General features: G+C 36.4%; 1 protein-coding gene across 2 annotated transcripts in view; it reads left to right on the top strand.

The window, feature by feature from the left end:
* The window catches only part of MNAT1 (MNAT1 component of CDK activating kinase), a 216,098-nt gene that overhangs the window by 137,615 nt on the left and 57,876 nt on the right, over positions 1 to 20,607 (top strand). For both annotated transcript variants that reach the window (XM_047860983.1, XM_047860981.1), the window contains one exon: positions 229 to 350. In XM_047860983.1, coding sequence (XP_047716939.1) covers positions 229 to 350 — 122 coding nt within the window. The remainder of the gene's footprint in view (positions 1 to 228; positions 351 to 20,607) is intronic.

The raw sequence follows: 20,607 nt of genomic DNA on the forward strand, positions 1-20,607 counted from the left end.
TCCCAATGCTAAATTTGAATTTAATGATGGATTTGGTTTTCTTCTTTTAAATCATGTCAATTACCATATGTTAATTATATAATGTGGGTTTCAGTAATATAATGAATTGTACCCATGAAATAGCAGAGTTAATAGATAATATTTTTAAAGTAAGGAATTTAGTCTACAGATAAATAGTAATATGAAAATAATATTAAAAGATATTGCTCTAATTCATTTTTCTAACAGGGTCAGCATATTTCATTAGCACCTATTCAAAAGCTTGAAGAAGCTCTATATGAATACCAACCACTGCAGATAGAGACATGTGGACCACAAGTTCCTGAGCTTGAGATGCTGGGAAGACTTGGGTAAGTGTCTAAGAACTTCTCATTGAGGAGCTGATTTTAGGGCTTCACTGTTGGTACTATTTTTAAATTACGCTTTAAAACATTTTTTAGATTTTGAATTTATGGAACTGTACTCTTCTGCAAAAAATGAATGGTTCTTAATACTAAAGGTAGACATTATTTTTTCTGTGGTTTTATTAGGTCTTTTGAGTTAAGATTGGATTATATTAGTTCTCTTTTTAGTGATGTCGTTGGCAGTCATACTGAAGTAGCTGTTCATTTTCAGCTCACTGTGTATTTTTTTTTTTTTTAGAAATAGGGGCTTAATTTAGTCGTTAGTAAAAATATGAGAGTTGTGACCTTGCCATGAAAAAGAGTAGATTTACTCATTGTCTGTTGTTTACAGCATAAGTATATTTATGAGAAATGAGCCACAAAATATATTTAGTCAAAAGGTATAATGTAGGGATGGCCCACTGGCTCAAAAGCCATACTATATGCATCTGTTTTGGAAATGAACCTGGGATTGTGACTCTTTTGAGTGATGGAGATGATCATAGTCTGTGTCAGTGAACCAGGTGGGTATCTACAATATACTTGAAAAGTGTAAGTACAGACTTTGTTGGATGGAACAAATCCATGTCCTGGTCTGGTTTCTCAACCTAAACTTTTGAATGAAAAGAAGACTCAGAAACCATTGCTTCTTAACAAAATAAAATAGTGTAAAGAATATAATGTGAGGGGAGCCTGGGTGGTCATTCGATTAAATGTCCATCTTTGGCTCAGGTCATGATCTTACAGTTCATGGGTTTGAGCTCCATTTTGGGCTTTGCACTGACAGCTGAGCCTGGAGCCTGCTTTGGATTCTGTGTCTGTCTCTATCTTCCCCTCTCCAACTTGTGCTCTCTCTCTCTCCCTCTCTTGAAAATAAATAAACATTAAAAAAAAAAAAAAGAATGTAATGTGAAAAGAAAGTAATAGGTTCAGTGACACCAGGTGATTAAAAAGTAATTAAAAAAGAAGACCCCCTCCAGTCGCCTGGGTGGGTCAGTCAGTTCAGCCTCCGACTCTGGATTTCGGCTCAGGTCCTGATCCCAGGGTTGTGGGATTGAGCCCCGCGTCTTAATCTGTGCTGAGTGTGGAGCCTGCTTAAGATTCCCCCACCTCCCTCCTCCTCCTTCATTCTCTCTGTCTCTCTCTCTCTCTCTGTGCCTGTCTCTACCCCTCTCCCTTGCTTGTGCTCTCCCTCTCTCTCTAAAAAAAAAAAAAAAAAAAAGACCCAAAAAGCAAAAACAAGATAGATGAAACAGATTATAAAACCTACATACAAAAAACAAAACAAAACAAAACAAAACAGAAAAAACAAAAAAAATCCCTACATGTATCTTCAAAACCAAAATCTTGAATGTGACGCATAGTATTTTACATATGAAACTGGAGGCTCTAAGGTCAAATTACTATTAAAATGGTAGATAATTTACTAATCTGCTATTTAGTAGATCTTAATATTTTCTTTAGTTCTGTATTCTCTTAAGGTCCTACATCTTCCATACATGAAGCCAAAGGGATGTGAAACAAAACCTAAACCCCTTTTGAGTTTAAGATAAATTTGTCAAATAATTGGCCAAAATTGAAGCTTGAGACAGACAATAATAGGTTTCATGATGTAAAAAGTTAGTGATAAAGATGTTGGTTTCTTATCTTTTATTGGGTTAGCAAGTGCCAGAATTCTAGATCTCAAAATAAATTTTTAAAAAATCTTTATTTTTAATGTTAGTGACAACAAAGTGTGTAAAGTAATACTCCTTTGTTACAGGGGTTTGCATTTTCCAATAGTTTTGTCATCAAAATTACATTTGAAAGATTATGGAAGTAGGCATGCATAATGAGAATACAAGTGAAATGGATGAAAACAGTACAAAGGAGGGGCGCCTGGGTGGCGCAGTCGGTTAAGCGTCCGACTTCAGCCAGGTCATAATCTCGCGGTCTGGGAGTTCGAGCCCCGCGTCAGGCTCTGGGCTGATGGCTCAGAGCCTGGAGCCTGCTTCCGATTCTGTGTCTCCCTCTCTCTCTGCCCCTCCCCCGTTCATGCTCTGTCTCTCTCTGTCCCAAAAATAAAATAAAAAAAAAAAAAAAAAAAAGAAAACAGTACAAAGGATAGGAAGAAAGAAAAACTATTGCTGTAATGTTCTTACAGTTTACACGAAGTGGTATAAGAGTATCTGGAGATAGATTGTGATAAGCTAAAAATGTTTAATATAAACCCTACAGCAATACTAAAAATGTTAGAAAAAAAAGAGGGATAGTCAGTAAGTCACTAGCAGAGAAAATAATGAGATCATAAAAATACTTCATTAATGAAGAGGAGCACAGGAAAAGAGGGTGGCAAAAAATAAAGATATGATACAATTAGGAAACAGCATAGTAGTGGATTTAGTCTTAACTATGTCTGTAATTGCATTACATATAAATGATCTAGGGGGCACCTAGGTGGCTCAGTCAGTTAAGCATCTGACTTTGGGTCAGGTCATGATCTTATGGTTCATGGGTTTGAGCCCCGCTTCAGGCTCTGTGCAGACAGCTCAGAGCCTGGAGCCTGCTTCGGATTTCTGTGTCTCCCTCTCTCTCTGCCCCCTCCCCTGTCCATGGTCTTTTGTGTGTGTGTGCTCGCTCGCTCTCTCTCTCTCTCTCTCTCTCTCTCTCTCTCAAGAATAAATACACATTAAAAAACATCTTTTTAAATGACCTAAAACAGTGCTATCCAATACAACTTTCTGATGTGATAGAAATATTATGTCTCAGGGCGCCTGGGTGGCGCAGTCGGTTAAGCGTCCGACTTCAGCCAGGTCATGATCTCGCGGTCCGTGAGTTCGAGCCCCGCGTCGGGCTCTGGGCTGATGGCTCAGAGCCTGGAGCCTGTTTCCGATTCTGTGTCTCCCTCTCTCTCTGCCCCTCCCCCGTTCATGCTCTGTCTCTCTCTGTCCCAAAAATAAATAAACGTTGAAAAAAAAAATTAAAAAAAAAAAAAAAAGAAATATTATGTCTCTGTTGCCCAAAATAGAAGTTCTCAGTTTCATATTTCTACTGAGCACTTGAATGTGTCTTAGCGCAGTTGAAGAATTGAATTTTAAATTTTAATTCAGTTTGTTTGTTTATTTATTTATTTTTAATGTTTATTTCTTTTTGAGAGAGCGACAGAGAGACAGAGCACCAACAGGGGAGGGGCAGAGAGAGAGAGAGAGAGAGAGAGAGGAAGACACAGAATCCGAAGCAGGCTCCAGGCTCGAGCCAGCTGTGTCAGCACAGAGTCTGAGGCAGGACTCAGACCCACGAACTGTGAGATCATGACCTGAGCCAAAGTTGGACGCTTAACCAACTGAGCCACCCAGGCACCCCTAATTCAGTTTAGTTTAAATAATGATGTATAGCTAGTGGCTCCCATATTGGATAGCACGGGTCTAAATATTCCACATAATAAGCAGAGATTGTCAGATTGCGTTAAACCCAAGATTTACTATATGTTTCCTACAAGGAACTGACCGTTATATGTAAAAATACAGTTTCTCTGAGCTTTCCAAGTTTCTCTGTACTTTCTGGATTTATAATTTGTTGTTTTTCTTTTGTAAATATCTCAACCATTTATTCTTCACAGATTTCTTTTTCTCATTAAAGGATTTCTTTCTCATCTTGCTATTTTCATAACTAGTATTTCCATAATATTCCTTTTTATAATTTTCACCTCTTTTCTGAAATCCTCTGTTTCTACATGTTCTCTACCTTTTTCACTAGATCCTTTAACTTAGTAATCATGTTACTTTAAAGTGCCTCTTTGATAGTTCCAACATCTCTGGGTTTGGTTCTGTTGACTATTTTATTTTATGTCGTGATGATAGATTTGTTTTTCCTGCTTTCTTGTGTTTATTGTAATTCCTGTTTGAATATTGGATAATCTGTGTGACAGAACAGAGACTGAGATAAATAATATTTATGCCTGAAAATATTTATGTCCTGTTCTTCTGCCAAGGCATTAGTGTAGGGAGTTAAGCATTAAGTCTGTAGTTTGATCTTAGTTTGGGTTTTATTGTTGATTCAGTTGATGTTGATAGGCTTCATATTCTTCCAGTTATAGTCTGTTGCCACTTCGTGCCTAGTATGAGGCCTGGGGTGCTGGAAGGATCTTTTCAGTCTTCTTGCTCCACTTTTGGCTCTCAGCAGGTGCTGCCAGCCCGAGCCCCATAGGAATTCTCTCTTGGGTTCTCTCTCCGCAGCAATAGACTACTTCTTCTCTTTACTTGGAATAAGTTTTGTGGTGGAAACAAGGGGGTTTCTTAGTTCTGCTGTTCTAACTTTAGCCTCAAGAGGTCTTATTTGCTGGAACCTCAGAGTGATGCTTTCTTGGTGTACCTATCTCTTTCCTGAGGCAAACAACTTTTATCTTTTATTTCAGAGTGCAGGTGTGTTAGCTATTCCTTTCCCAGCTCCACAACTAAACAGTAGGTGTTGATAGGGATGGGAAGTCTTGGGTGTAAGGCAGTTTTCTCTTCCTCCCCCAATCCCTGCTTTGCATCATTGTGTTAGCACAGGTACAAATGGGTTTTCTGCCTTTCCTCAGTGTTTGAAGGCTTTTCCCTGTGTCACCACAGAGTTGAGGAGGGTGGCCATAGGTTTTCTACTTCTCCCCCAGTGGCAGCCAACCTTTGCCTTTCCCAGCAGCTGAGTTCTGGCTGTTTTTGTTTTTTGTTTTTTTTTTTTTGTTTTTTTTCTTAAAGTTCATTACCTCTAGCATTTAGTGTTTTATTTTTGCCGATTCTTACTGGGTTTCTGCAGTGGAATATCCTCATCTTCCTCTTATAATGTGTTATTTTTGGTGCTGCTGCTATATATACACATGTGTATATTTAACTAACCCCATTAGAAATCTGTGTAAAATAGATGTAGCTTAATTAACTGCTTTTTCTCTTTGTTTTGAGTAAATTGTTAAATTTAGTAAACTTATTGTTTGGAACCCTTTTTGATCTCATTTTGTCTTTGTCATTATGATTTAGATTTTAAAATGTGGGGTAAGTGTTCTTTTAAAAAAATTTTTTTTTAATTTTATTTTTTAAAATTTACATCCAAGTCAGTTTGCATATAGTGCAACAGTCATTTCAGGAGTAGATTCTTAATGCCCCTTACCCATTTAGCCCATCCCCCCTCCCACATCCCCTCCAGTAACCCTCTGTTCTCCATATTTAAGAGTCTCTTATGTTTTTGTCCTCCCTCCCTGTTTTTATGTTATTTTTGCTTCCCTTCCCTTATGTTCATCTGTTTTGTATCTTAAAGTCCTCTTACGAGTGAAGTCGTATTTGTCTTTTTCTGATGAATTTTGCTTAGCATAATACCCTCCAGCTCCATCCACATAGTTTTAAATGGCAAGATTTCGTTCTTTCTGATTGCTGAGTAATACTCCATTGTATATACATACCACATCTTCTTTACCCATTCATCCACTGATGGACATTTGGGCTCTTTCCATACTTTGGCTATTGTCGATAGTGCTGCTATAAACATGGGGGTGTATGTGCCCCTTTGAAACAGCATACCTGTATCCCTTGGGTAAATACCTACTAGTGCAATTGCTGGGTCATAAGGTAGTTCTATTTTTAGTTTTTTGAGGAACCTCCATACTGTTTTCCAGAGTGGCTGTACCAGTTTGCATTCTCACCAGCAGTGCAAAAGAGATCCTCTTTCTCTGCATCCTCACCAACATCTGTTGTTGCTTGAGTTGTTAATGTTAGCCATTCTGACAGGTGTGAGGTAGTATCTCATTGTGGTTTTGATTTGTATTTCCCTGATGATGAGTGATGTTGAGCATTTTTTTCATGTGTCGGTTAGCCATCTGGATGTCTTCTTTGGAGAAGCGTCTATTCATGTCTTTTGGCCATTTCGTCACTGGCTTGTTTTTGGGTGTTGAGTTTGATAAGTTCTCTATAGATTTTGGATACTAACCCTTTATCTGATATGTCATTTGCAAATGTCATTTCCCATTCCATTGGTTGCCTTTTAGTTTTGCTGGTTGTTTCCTTCACCGTGCAGAAGCTTTTTATTTTGATGAAGTCCCAATAGTTCATTTTTGCTTGTGTTTCCCTTGTGTCCAGAGACATGTTAAGAAGTTGCTGCAGCCAAGGTCAAAGAGATTTTTGCCTGCTGTCTCCTTGAGGATTTTGCTTCCTGTCTTACATTTCAGTCTTTCATTCATTTTGAGTTTATTTTTGTGTGTGGTGTAAGAAAGTGGTCCAGGTTCATTGTTCTGCATGTCGCTGTCCAATTTTCCCAGCACCTCTTGCTTAAGAGACTGTCTTTATTCCATTGAATATTCTTTCCTGCTTTGTCAAAGATTAGTTGGCCATGTGTTTGTGAGTCCATTTCTGGGTTCTCTATTCTGTTCCATTGATCTGAATGTCTGTTTTTGTGCCAGTACCATACTGTCTTGATGATTACAGCTTTGTAATACAGCTTAAAGTCCGGGATTGTGATGCCTCCTGCTTTGGTTTTCTTTTTCAAGATTGCTTTGGCTATTCGGGGTCTTTTCTGGTCCCATACAAATTTTAAGATTGTTTGTTCTAGCTCTGTGAAGAATGCTGGTGTTATTTTGACAAGCATTACATTGAATACATAGATTGCTTTGGGTAGTACTGACATTTTAACAATATTTGTTCTTCCTATCCAGGAGCATGGAATATTTTTCCTTTTTTGTGTGTCTTCTTCAATTTCTTTCATAAACTTTCCATAGTTTTCAGTGTATAGATTTTTCACCTCTTTGGTTAGATTTATTCCTAGGTATTTTCTGGTTCTTGGTGCAATTGTAAGTGGGATCAATTCCTTTATTTCTTTTTCTGATTGTTGGTGTATGGGAATGCAACTGATTTCTGTGCATTGATTTTATATCCTGGTACTTTGCTGAATTCATGGATCAGTTCTAGCAGTTTTTTGGTGGAATCTTTTGGGTTTTCCATATAGAGTATCATTTCATCTGTGAAGAGTGAAAGTTTGACCTCTTCCTAGCTGATTTGGATGCTTTTTATTTCTTTGTGTTATCTGATTGCTGAGGCTAAGACTTCCAATACTTTGTTGAATAACAGTGGTGAGAGTGGAGATCCCTGTCTTGTTCCTGACCTTAGGGGGAAAGCTCTCAGTTTTCCCCATTGAGGATAATATTAGCTTTGGGTCTTTCATATATGGCTTTTATGATCTCGAGGTATTCTTCTATCCCTACTTTCTTAAGGGTTTTTCTCAAGAAAGGATGCTGTATGTCAAATGCTTTCTCTGAATCTATTGAGAGGATCATGTGGTTCTTGTCCTTTCTTTTATTGATGTGATGAATCACATTGATTGTTTTGCAGATATTGAACCAGCCTTGCATCCCAGGTATAAGTCCCACTTGGTCGTGGTGAATAATTTTTTTAATGTATTGTTGGATCTGGTTTGCTAATATCTTTTTTTGCATCCGTATTCATCAGGGAAATTGGTCTATAGTTCTCCTTTTTAGTGGGGTCTTTGGTTGTGGAATCAAGGTAATGCTGGCTTCATAGAAAGAGTTTGGAAGTTTTCCTTCCATTTCTATTTTTTGGAACAGCTTCAAGAGAATAGGTGTTAACTCTTCCTTAAATGTTTGGTAGAATTCCCCTGGAAAGCTATCTGGCTCTGTACTCTTGCTTTTTTGGGAGATTTTTGGTTACTAATTCGATTTCTTTACTGATTATGGGTCTGTTCCAATTTTCTATTTCTTACTGTTTCAGTTTTGGTAGATCATATGTTTCTAGGAATTTGTCCATTTCTTCCAGATTTTCCATTTTATTGGCATATAATTGCTCATAATATTCTCTTATTATTGTTTTTATTTCTGTGTTGGTTGTGATCTGTCCTGTTTCATTCTTGATTTTATTTATTTGGGTCCTTTCCTTTTTCTTTTTGATCAAACTGGCTAGTGGTTTATCAATTTTATTAACTCTTTCAAAGGACCAGCTTCTGGTTTCATTGATCTGTTCTGGTTTTTTTGGTTTTGATAACATTAATTTCTGCTCTAATCTGTATTATTTCCTGTCTTCTGCTGGTTTGGGGTTTTATTTACTATTCTTTTTCCAGCTCTTTAAGGTATAAGGTTAGGTTGTGTATCTGAGATCTTTCTTCCTTCTTTAGGAAGGCCTGGATTGCTATACATTCCCCTCTTATGACCACCTTTGCTGCATCCCAGAGGTTTTGGGATGCGGTGTTACCATTTTCATTGGCTTCCGTGTACTTTTTAATTTCCTTTTTAACTTCTTGGTTAGCCCATTCATTCTTTAGTAGGATGTTCTTTAGCCTCCAAGTATTTGTTATCTTTCCAACTTTTTTTTTATTGTGGTTGATTTCGTGTTTCATAGCGTTGTGGTCTGAAAATATGCTTGATATGTTCTTGATCTTTCTGTACTTGTTGGGGGTGGAGAACGTTCCATATGCACTGGAGAAGAATGTATATTCCGTTGCTTTAGGATGAAGTGTTCTCAATATATCTGTTAAGTCCATCTGGTCCAGTGTGTCATTTGAAGCCATTGTTTCCTTGTTAATTTTCTGTGTAGATGATCTGTCCATTGCTGTAAGTGAGGTGTTGAAGTCCCCTACTATTATGGTATTATTATCAATGGGTTTCTTTATGTTTGTGATTAATTGATTTATATATTTGGGTGCTTTCACATTTGGAACATAAATGTTTACAGTTGTTAGATCTTCATGGTGGATAGACACCTTAATTACGATATAATGCCCGGGTAAGTGTTCTTTATATAAGGTATTACCATATAGTGTTTATACTTTTCCCATGTTTTTCTTACCTGCAGTCTTATTTGAACCTAAATAAAGGAGACTGGATCACTTTTTTTTCTTTTCCTTTTTCTTTTTCTTTTTCTTTTTCTTTTCTTTTCTTTTCTTTTTTTTTGGTAGTGGTGGTTGGGGGACTTTCATTAGCCATTGACTATTTATAATATAGTTAGTTCCAGAATTCTCAAGGTAGATTTTTGCTGCTCTCAACAGACTATACATATATTTTATATCCATAACAGTTAAGAAGGCAAATTTTTTTGATTACAAATAAACATGTATGTATTTAAGTCAGTAGACCTTGACTATAATCTTTTCTTTTTTTCTTAAAAAAATTTTTTTTTCCATGTTTTATTTATTTTTGAGAGAAAGAGAGACAGAACATTAGCAGGGGAGGGGCAGAGAGAGAGGGAAACACAGAATTCAAAGCAGGCTCCGGGTTCTGAGCTGTCAACACAGAGCCTGACGCAGGGCTCAAACCCATGAACTGTGAGATCATGACCTAAGCTGAAGTTGGATGCTTAACCAACTGAGCCACGCAGGCGCCCCTATAACACTTTCTTTTAGCCATCTGTGGCTAAGTAGTGCAGGAATTTCTAGGTCATCAACAGTGATGTCAAAATTGCTAAGGAAGCATTGACTTTTACTTGATATAGAACTATTTATCTGTGAAGATAGAATTCACTCACAGCTCTTCAGCCTTCTACCTTGAGAAAGGGATTGAATTCCATACAGACCGCTTTAGTTTTTGGAGCCAGGATTTGCTCAAAAGCTGTCTTTTTGGTGATGTTATAACCTCATACAAAACATTTGCCAAAAATAAACTCTAAATTGATTTCTTATGCTATTAGTTCATTTCTTTTAATGTAGTTATTATTTGAAGCTATATGCTATCTTATTTTTTTCTTATTAAAGAAAGCTTTATAAATCTAAGAATATATTTTTACTTACTCTAACTTTCAGAAACATTTAGAGACAAACTGAAGAATTTTTTCTGTGAAATGACTTTTCAGAGAATTATTTGGTATCCTCAAAGGTGCTGCTGTTAGAGTACAATATAAACTTAAGTTGACTAAAGGTGTAATAGTTACACATGTGTCCTAAGAGTTGTCCATGTCTTGTATCTACTAAGCCCTGTGTATCCCTTTACTACAGTGGGCGCCCCCACTTCCCCCGGTCCTCTACCTTCTACTCTTTTTATTTTTTTTTCCTATTACAACAAAATTTCCATTTTATATTACGTTATCCTATAGAGGAACAAGTTCAATTCTTCTAGAGGCAAATAAAGAATAAACTAACTATCTTATTTCTATTTTCTTATATCTGCTTTGAAATCTGTATGACTTGGTGAAGTTAAGAATGGTATACTTTGTAGTTTCACTTTAGTTGGTGCAAAAATATGGATGGAGGCTCTTTCAAAATAATTTTATTTTTAAAAATTTTTGTTAATGTTTATTTATTTTTGAGAGAGAGAGAGAGACAGACAGAGCACGAGGAGGAAAAGGTCAGAGAGAGAAGGAGACACAGAACTGGAAATGGGCTCCAGGCTGTGAGCTGTCAGCACAGAACTCAAGAGCCATGAGATCATGACCTGAGCTGAAGTCAGACTCTTAACCTACTTAACCACCCAGGTGCCCCTCAAATAATTTTAATTATATATTTTGGGAATTAAGTGATATAAAGTCTTGGGAGCCATTGTGTCTCCAAAGAATTATATTTTTTTCCTCACACGTAACTTTGATAAAGGATGAAATCAAAAGTACATTGCCATGAAGTTTTTAGTGGCTTTTACTAGGGTCTTTTTTAGAGTTAGTTAAATTTGAGAAGCAGAAGAAGAATAAATGAAAAATTTTCACTCAGGAGAGTATTATGAATATATAATTATATTTCACCTTGCACTAGTAGTACTCTTCTTGTTTGCTCAAGGCAATATGTAAACTTGTTTGTTAATTCTGTGCCAGTGGGAGAAAGCATTGGGAAAATTTAACTGCTAATTGCAATTCCCTAGACAATGGCTTTAGTGGTTAGTCTAGTAGTCTCATTGATTGGCACTCTGAGATTGTCTTTTTAATAATCAACTGGATTTCTAGTTAATATTTTACTACCTTCCACCCAAAGAAGAGTTATTCCCTTAACTGATATAAATTATGAGTGCTTATCAGTTTTATTCTTCAGTTTCTAATTATTTAATCAAATCTCTCTACTGTTTTAAGTAGATGGAAGTGATTTATTTAACATGAGTTTTTCATTCATGAGGTTATAAAACTAGTTTTATAAGATAAAATGCGATCTTTAAATAAGATCTGTTAACACAACTGATACGTCTGTGCTGTCAGTTATGCTAGGTTTATTTTTTTATTAAAAAAATTTTTTTTAATGTTTATTTAGTTTTTGAGAGAGAGAGTGCAGTGCAGTTGGGGGAGGAGCAGAGAGAGAGAGAGGGAGACACAGAATCCGAAGCAGGTTCCAGGCTCTGAGCTGTCAGGACAGAGCCAGATGTGGGGCTCGAACCCACGAACTGTGAGATCATGACCTGAGCCAAAGTCAGATGTTCAACAGACTGAGCCACCTAGGCAGCCCTATTTTTTATTTTTTAAAGATTAAATTTTTTTTTTAATGTTTACTTATTAATTTTTGAGAGAGGGAGTACCACCGGGGGAGGGGCAGAGAGAGAGAGAGAGAGAGAGACACACACACACACACAGAATCCGAAGCCGGCTCCAGGCTCAGAGCTGTCAGCCCAGAGCCTGATGCGGGGCTCGAACCCATGAACTGTGAGGTCATGACTTGAGCTGAAGTGGGAGACAACCGATTGAGCCACCCAGGTGTCCCTGAAGATTTTATTTTTAAGTAGTCTCTGCACCCAATGTGGGACTCAAACTTACAGCCCTGAGATCAAGAGTCACATGCTCTACTGACTCAGCCAGTCAGCCAGGTGCTCTCAGTTATGATAACTTTACAAAACAGATTTAAAGTCTGATGGTTTAATATCTTGAGTCCTTCCTCATCAGATGCTAAGCTTATTTAGCTATTATTACATAACCAATGGTGAAAAAATTTGTGATAGTAATAATAGTATTGAATTGAGTTAGTTAACTAGAAAGTTTTTTGTTTGATCTCTGTGAATACCTGTCACTTTTGTTTTCTTGTGTGGCCATAGACTATGTTGATAAAACCAACCTACCAAAAGTAACTGACCTGTTAACAAATCATTACTATTGGCAAAGCAATTAAAAGTTTTTGTTCTTGAGGGACTAGGATAGGTTATAGTCCCTAGAATAGAAGACCTATCTTCACAGTAACCTTGGAGATGCTTTCATGACCATTCTTTTGGTCTTAAAAACTGTTTGGTTTTTTTTTTTCCAGTTGATAAATTGGAACTTTATATATCAAGACTTTGAGATGAGGCATTGAACGTATTCTATCAATTTTTTTGTTATAACACTCTCTTTGTCACCCTTCTTCTTGTTTTTTTTTTTTTTTACATTTATTTATTTATTTTGAGACTGAGAGTGAGCATGAACAGGGGAGGGGCAGAGAGAGAGGGGAGAGAGAATCCCAAGCAGGCTCTGCACTGCTAGCACAGAGCCTGATATGGGGCATGAACCCACGAACTGCAAGATCATTACCTGAGCTGAAGTTAAGAGTCTGAGGCTTAAGCAACTGAACCACCAGGCACCCCTGTTTCCCTTCTTAAGCATTTCATCTTCTTCTTTTTAATGTTCATTTATTTATTTTAAGAGAGAGAGAGAGAGAGAGAGAGAGAGAGAGAGAGAGAGATAAAGCATAAGCAGGGGAAGGGCAGAGAGTTGGGGGAGAGAGGATCTGAAGCAGGCCCTGGGCTGACAACAGAGAGCTTGATATGCGGCTTGAACTCACTAACCGTGAGATCATGACCTGAGCCTAAGTGGGACACTTAACTGACTGAGCCACCCAGGCAGGTGCCCCTTAAGCACTTCTTCATTGCTGTCATAGAAGAGTTTTTAATATTATCAATCTGGTCATGTCTCTCTGTCATTAATATCTTTCAGTGGCTCATCATCACCCATACAATCTGACTCCTGTCTTTGTAGTCCTAATACCCTGCCTCCTCATACTTGGTGTTTCTTAAGAATCTTATTGTTTCTCACACATTTTTGTGCCATTGCATGTGCCATTTGCTTTCCTTAGCATCTTACTACTGTCTTTATATTTGTGGCACAGTCCTCCTGGTAATTTCTTTTCCTCTTTTCCTCCTATGCATGAGTTGTCTGTTTATTCTTTGTCTTCTTTTTTACTGGGGTAGTATTGTTTTCCTTATTTATTTAAATGAGTCAGCTGTATAGTAAGACTATTAACCCTTGAAATTTAAAATTTTATTTTTTAATCTTACATTGTTTATGATATGAAGTAGTTTTCATCTCTAAGCAGTAAAATGTATTGATGATGTCCTGTTAGTTTTCCATTTTTCTTCTACTAGGTCCTAAACCAACATAGAACTTTATATATATTTATATTCTAATACTTGTGTAGCTTCAATTTTTTATCTAATTACTTAATTCATCTGGAATTTATTTTTTGTAAGGAGCTATAAAAGAATCTTTATTTTTTTTCAACATGGTAAATCAGTTGGCCCAGACCAATATATTCAATAAGACTTTTTTTTTTTCTACTGATGTGTTTTATTAATATACTAAGACTTTTTCTCCGCTACCCTTTCTTTTCCATTAATCTGTGTTTCGGTATTTAACAGTATCACATAGTTATTAACTTAAATTCATGATATGTTTTAATATTAAGCTATGCATTTTTTTTTCTGTTGCTGTGTATCAAATTAGTGCAAATTTAACATCCATTTTTATCTCATTCGTTATCAGTGTCTGTGAGTCAGTAGTCTGGGCATGGGTTATCCAGAACCAAGTAATTCTGGTGTCACGTGGTTATAATCAAATGTCAGCAAGTGCTGTGGTTCCATGTAAGCGAGGCTTGTGGGGGTTGTCTTCCAAGCTTCTTCATATTATTGGCAGACTTAGGTTCCTTCCAAATGTAGAACTTATGGTGGCTTTCATCTTTGATGCCAGCAAGAGAAAATCACTTTGACTCTTTCTTTTATTTTTATTTTTATTTTTTTAATTTTTAAAAAAAAATTTTTTTTTAACATTTATTTATTTTTGAGACAGAGAGAGACAGAGAGCATGAACAGGGGAGGGTCAGAGGAAGAGGGAGACATAGAATCTGAAACAGGCTCCAGGCTCTGAGCTGTCAGCACAGAGCCTGACACGGGGCTTGAACCCACAGACCGTGAGATCATGACCTGAGCTGAAGCCGGACGCTTAACCGACTGAGCCACCCAGGCGCCCTGCCTCTTTCTTTTAAAGGCTACCTATCTGATTAAGTTTGGCCCACCTAGATAATTTCCCTTTTTTCTTATTATATATTTTTTAATGTTTATTTTTGAGAGAAAGAGAGAGAGAGAGAGAGAGAGAGAGAGAGAGAGAGAGAGAGAGAATGTGAGTGGCGGAGGGACAGAGAGAGGGAGACAGAATCCAAAGCAGGCTCCAGGCTCTGAGCTATCAGTACAGAGCACTGTGTAGGGCTTGAACCCACAAACCATGAGCTCGTGACCTGAGTCAAAGTTGGATGCTGAGTCACCCAGGCACCCCTAATTTCCCTTTTCATTAACTGACAGTCAACCTGTTTGAGATCTCAATTACATCTGCAAAATCCCTTTTGCAGTATAATTTAATCTCAGGAGTGAAATTCATCATATTCACTCATTGAGAAGGAGTTGTGCAAGAATGACATAAGGGAATCTTGTAAGCCATTTCAGAATTTTGCCTATCTCAGGTGGGACAAGTCTTCCTTTGCTATTTAGCTTTTTCAAAGTATTCTTAGCATTTAAAAAAAATGTTTTATTTATTTTTGAGACAGAGAGAGACAGAGCATGAGCAGGGGAGGGGCAGAGAGAGAGGGAGACATAGAATCCCAAGCAGGCTCCAGGCTCTGAGCTGTCAGCACAGAGCCCGATGTGGGGCTTGAACTCACAAACCGCGAGATCATGACCTGAGCCGAAGTTGGACGCTTAACCGACTGAGCCACCCAGGCGCCCCAATTCTTAGCATTTTTATACATTTATTCTTCTAAGTAAACTTTGTTGGCCAAAGCAGCAAATCATTGTATAATTCTTTCAAGTTTTCTGTACATTTGGAAATTTTTACAATAAGATATTGTGAAACAGGTATTCAGACAAACCGAAACCCGTGAATAGCTTAACTAAGATATAGCCATTCAACTCATTCCTTAGATAATAATCAAGCACCACTCCTTTTGGGATTTTATTTGGAATTGCTTTAAACTTATAAACTGATTAGAAAAGAATGGGCATTTGAAATCTATTGAGTTTTCATATACCTCTCTTAGAAATTAATTTTTGTTATACTTGTGATGCTGTTATAGAATTATTTTCATTATGCTTTCTGATTCTTTTTTTAAATAAAAAATTTTTTTAAAATATTTATTTTTGAGAGAGACACAGAGCTTGAGTGGGTGAGGGGCAGAGAGAGACACACACCCACACACAGAATCCAAAGCAGGTTCCAGGCTTTGATCTGTCAGCACAGGAACCATTGCGGGGCTCGAACTCATGAACTGTGAGATCATGACCTGAGCCAAAGTCATGCGCTTAACTGACTAAGCCAGGCACCCCTCTGATTCATAAATATATTTTTATTTTGTATCTAGCTGCTTTACTGAACTCTAATAATTTTGTTCTATTAGGTGAGTATCTGGGGTTTATTTGGAAGTAAATCATCTGAAAAAATGAATTTTTCTTTTAAATGCTCTCTGACTGCAGTTTTTAAAATATTTTATTAAATTTGGCTAAAGCTTCCTAACTTGGTGGTGATATCTACTTCTGATAACTGCAGTTTCTTATTTTTGACGCTTCAAGTGTTTAATCATTAAGTATCATATTGACTATTTGTTTAAGTGATTTTTTTCTTACCATTTTGGAGAAGCATTTTTAAAAATCACATTGAAATTTCTGTTTTTTGGTCAAGGTCTTTACCTGTTGACCTATTATACATGGATTGTCAAAAAATGGAGGAAAGGTGTATGTTTTCTTTGTTTTTGATGCTGTCCTCCTAAGTTTAAATGTTAGTTTTATAAAATCTTAGGGACATCAGAAAATCAAAGAACATGGAAAAATAGGAAAGTCACAGAAAAAACTGCAATATGTCTGTGCATAAAACATATGATATATGTTATATTTGGTTATAATTATGAACATATTACTAAATTAACTTTTTTTCCCCACTATGACAGCAAAATGTCTTTAAGTATCTGTTTTTCTTGGCATTTGAATTAGAAATCAGCTCACACATCTAACATGAACCTTTATGCTTAAAGTTCTAGTCTGGCTTTAGTCTGGTAAGTTTTAAATCTTTTTTATGCAATCATGGAAAAAAATATGTTTCTGCTTGAAGCAGTTGTCAAACAAGCTTCTTTCATCGACAGTCAGACACAGGGCAGCTGAATGAGGCTGTTTAGTCTAGAGTAAATGCTCATGAGATTACAAGGTCACTGAGGAAATGTAATTATGCAGTTGATTCCAGAATAGTTTTTTTATAGTAAGAACTTTAAAAGTATTAAATCATAATATTAATTATGGATATATATATCTAAAAATCAATCTTAGAAAAGAAGCACTACATAAATGAAATTATTTAGTTTAAATAATAAAACTATAATTAAATTATTACAACAAAATATAGTTTTAATTCAGATTTTTCTAGGACCCTAAAAAAAGCAAGTTCAAGTTACTATTGGAATTTGGTCAATTCTTCCCAAATCATTATAAAATTCAGAAGACTCTGTATCTCTATATATAAATGTTTCCATTGGGAAATGAAACCTCATGGTATTTAGCTCATGTTAATTGCAAAAACAGTTTGTTATTTAATAGTTCCTTGAGTTATGGAGCACCTTCTGTGTACCAGTTACTCTTCTAGGTACTGAGAAAACAGCAGTGAACAAAAAGGAGAAAACACCTACTGTCATTCTATTGGGATGAAGCCAACAATAAAAATACACTAATGAATCTATTAGATGGTAGTATTTTGAGGACAAATACAGCAGGATAAAGGGATATGTAGTGATTGGAATAGAGTGCTATTTTTACATGGTACTGATAGAATCTTTTGTAGAAAGATATTTGAACAGACGTGAATTAAGCAAAGAAGCCAATCATGTGATATCATCGGGAGAGTCAGAAGGAATTGTAAGTGTAAAGGTCCTGAGGTGGGAGTCTACATGAGAAGGAGAAAGTAGGAGCGTGTCTGGAGCAGAGTGAATTGGGGAATAGTATATCAGAGTGGTAGCAAGTTTTTATGTAAGGAGGCAGGCTGGGCCCAGTTAGATTGTGTAGGATTTTTTAGGTAATGATTTCTAAGACTTGGGCTTTAACTTTGAAGGATATGGGAGGTCATAAGAGAATTTTGAATACAGGTGTGTCATGTGACTTACATTTAGAAAGGTTTATTATAGGAGAATCGATAGAGTGAAAACAAGAAAGCTTGCAGCAGTCCTGATTAAGATGGTAGTGCCTCATACTAACATGGTAGCAGCATAGTTGCTGAGAAGATGGTCAGATTATAGATACAATTTTGATATGGAGACCAAAGAATTTTTGACAGATTAGATGTAGGGAGGTATAAAAAATTTTCTGAGCAACAAAGCTGCCATTTACTGTGATAAGGGAGAGTAAGGGAGGGATTCTTTGAGGCAGCATAGTTGTCAATTGCTTTAAGTTATTTATCAAATAATCATTGTTTAAAAATATTTCTTTTTTTTTAAATTTTTTTTTTTTCAACGTTTATTTATTTTTGGGACAGAGAGAGACGGAGCATGAACGGGGGAGGGGCAGAGAGAGAGGGAGACACAAAATTGGAAACAGGCTCCAGGCTCTGAGCCATCAGCCCAGAGCCTGACGCGGGGCTCGAACTCACAGACCGCGAGATCGTGACCTGGCTGAAGTCGGACGCTTAACCGACTGCGCCACCCAGGCGCCCCTAAAAATATTTCTAAAAAATGTTTCCAAAGAGGCTGCAAGAGTTGGAAAAAAACCTTAGAGATAACTCCATGCACTGTCTCCTCTTTTGTAGGACAGTGAGCTGTCTTGAGTCCACTATAGATAAGAGAGGCCAGAGAAGAAAACTTTTGTGCTCATAGCCACATCTCTGGTTCGTGCAAAGCTAGGACTACATTCTTAGTCTCTTAGGCTACTTTTTCTCTGTTGTACCACCTACCCTTACCATATACAGAGCTTTCAAAATCTGAATGAGCTTTATTTTTATTTTGCTTTTAGATCATTATAGTTTCAGATAGCATATTAAGGAGAGTGAATTCGAATTATGTAGTCTCAAAAAAAATTATTCTGTTCTAAGCATAAGCCAAATTCTAGTTTCCATTCTGTGTTTTGTGCATGTGTATGTGAGAAAAATAGGATTGAGTTGGGCAAAGTAACTCACAGGCTTTTGTGTTGGAGCATAGGTAAAAGTGACCTGATAGTGGGGGTATAGCAAGGGTGGGGCATTAGCAATAGTTCGTCCCAGTGCAGGCAGTTAGGAGTTCCATTGTCTGTAGAGAATTTAAAAAATAATAAAACCAGTTGAAAGTCAGTCTACTTTTTTTTTTTGTCACCACGTACTAACAGTCTAAGCATTGTCCATTTTCAAATACTCCTTCCTTAAAAAATAACTTTTGTTGGTTCAAGTTCTAAATAATTGCTGTTACTTTTGAATTTCATAGTATGTATGTAAACTTTCAATTAGCACATCTTTATTTTTTTTAATAACACTGTATTGTACATAGTTAATTCAGAGAACTCCCAGTTTTATAGTCAGCCGTATGCTCCATACCCCCCATCCCCCAATATCTAATACCCATGTGCTCAGCTCTATTTAGCCTCATTCAAGAGTGAGTCTGTAAGGGTTTAGAATCCTTCCAGATTTTTTTCTGGCAAAATTTTTATATCCATCTCCCCTGTGGTGCTGTAAGTTCCTGAGTAGTAGAATTGGAATAAACTTCAAATAGATAAATAGATATAGCCCAGTGATTGTAAAGATGAAAAAATAAAATGTAAGTTCTTGGAGCATTTATTTGTGTTTAAAAACCCTTCAACCAGGGTGCATCTGAAGGTTGCAGCTAGAATCAATCCTAAAGAAACACAGACATGAATAGTATTACAATTTCTGGAATTTATTTTGAAATAGATATTTTATGAAACTCTGTCAAAGTCATCCTTATCATTAAGATGTTTCCTGTTTGGATCTATTGCTTCAGGAAAGAAACTGGAAATTAAAATTAACAAAACATATTCTTCATCGATTATGAGCAAAGGTAAACTTTTTAATTGAAGTATAATCAACATACAGTATCCTATTAGTTTCAGGTGTACACCATAGTGATTCAATATTTTTGTACATTACAAAGTGATCACACAATAAGTCTAGTTACCATCTGTTTCCATGCAAAGTTATTACAGTATTATTAACTGTACGGTCTGTGTTCTACATTACATTCCCATGACTTATTATAGGATTAAGGAAAGGTAAATTGACAAATCTGGTTTTATTACATACTGAACAGGAATATGTGAAGATCAGTTTTAATGAATTCATTGACAACTTTGGAGAAGTCAGAGCTCAAAACAAAGTATTTTGAGTTCATTATGTTTTCAAAAATTGATATAATTAATAGGTATTTTAATCTGTAACTTTTTGGCCTCTTTTGTGATGTAAATTTTATTTTTGTTTTACATTAGAAATTTTCTACTGGCATAATTATGTGCACAAAGTCCAATAAAAGAAAAATCTCACTATCTATGTTCACTTTCTGCATTGTTATTCCCATTTCGTGATTATTACAGAAAATAATTTTGTTGTATAGGAGAGTAGATGTGGTAAAAAATGATCTGCTCTGCCTATCCAATATGCTAGGTGTGCAACTGACTGATAAGAGTTGGCCCTGAGGATGGGATCCTGTGTCATAGGTTTCTGTCACACCAAAGCATTGTTAATTTAGTTATAAAAATGAATTTCCCATATTTGGTCTTATTGTTTTCAGAAGAATGTGGAGACTTAGATTTTGTTTTATTTGAGGCAAATTATTATTCAGAGACAGATTGTATTTGCCAATAATTTATTTAAAACAGGTTTATTGTGGAAATTATAATTTATAATGTTTCACAAGCCAATAGCATATAGGATAATGTCTCTTGGTAAGCCAGTAAAGAAGTACTCTAAGTCAATGATAGATTAATTACACTATTGTTTCAGGCAAAGGAGAGGTGAAAGAGAGAAAGCCCAAGTTTAGTTGAGGTGTACCTTTCTATGCATTGGTTCTCAGTAGAGTCAGTCTTTGCAGCTAAAAGCTGGGGTATCAGCTGCTGGTGTAGGTCCCTTGC

This window comes from Prionailurus viverrinus, chromosome B3 (assembly GCF_022837055.1).
Source record: "Prionailurus viverrinus isolate Anna chromosome B3, UM_Priviv_1.0, whole genome shotgun sequence".
NCBI lineage: Eukaryota > Metazoa > Chordata > Mammalia > Carnivora > Felidae > Prionailurus > Prionailurus viverrinus.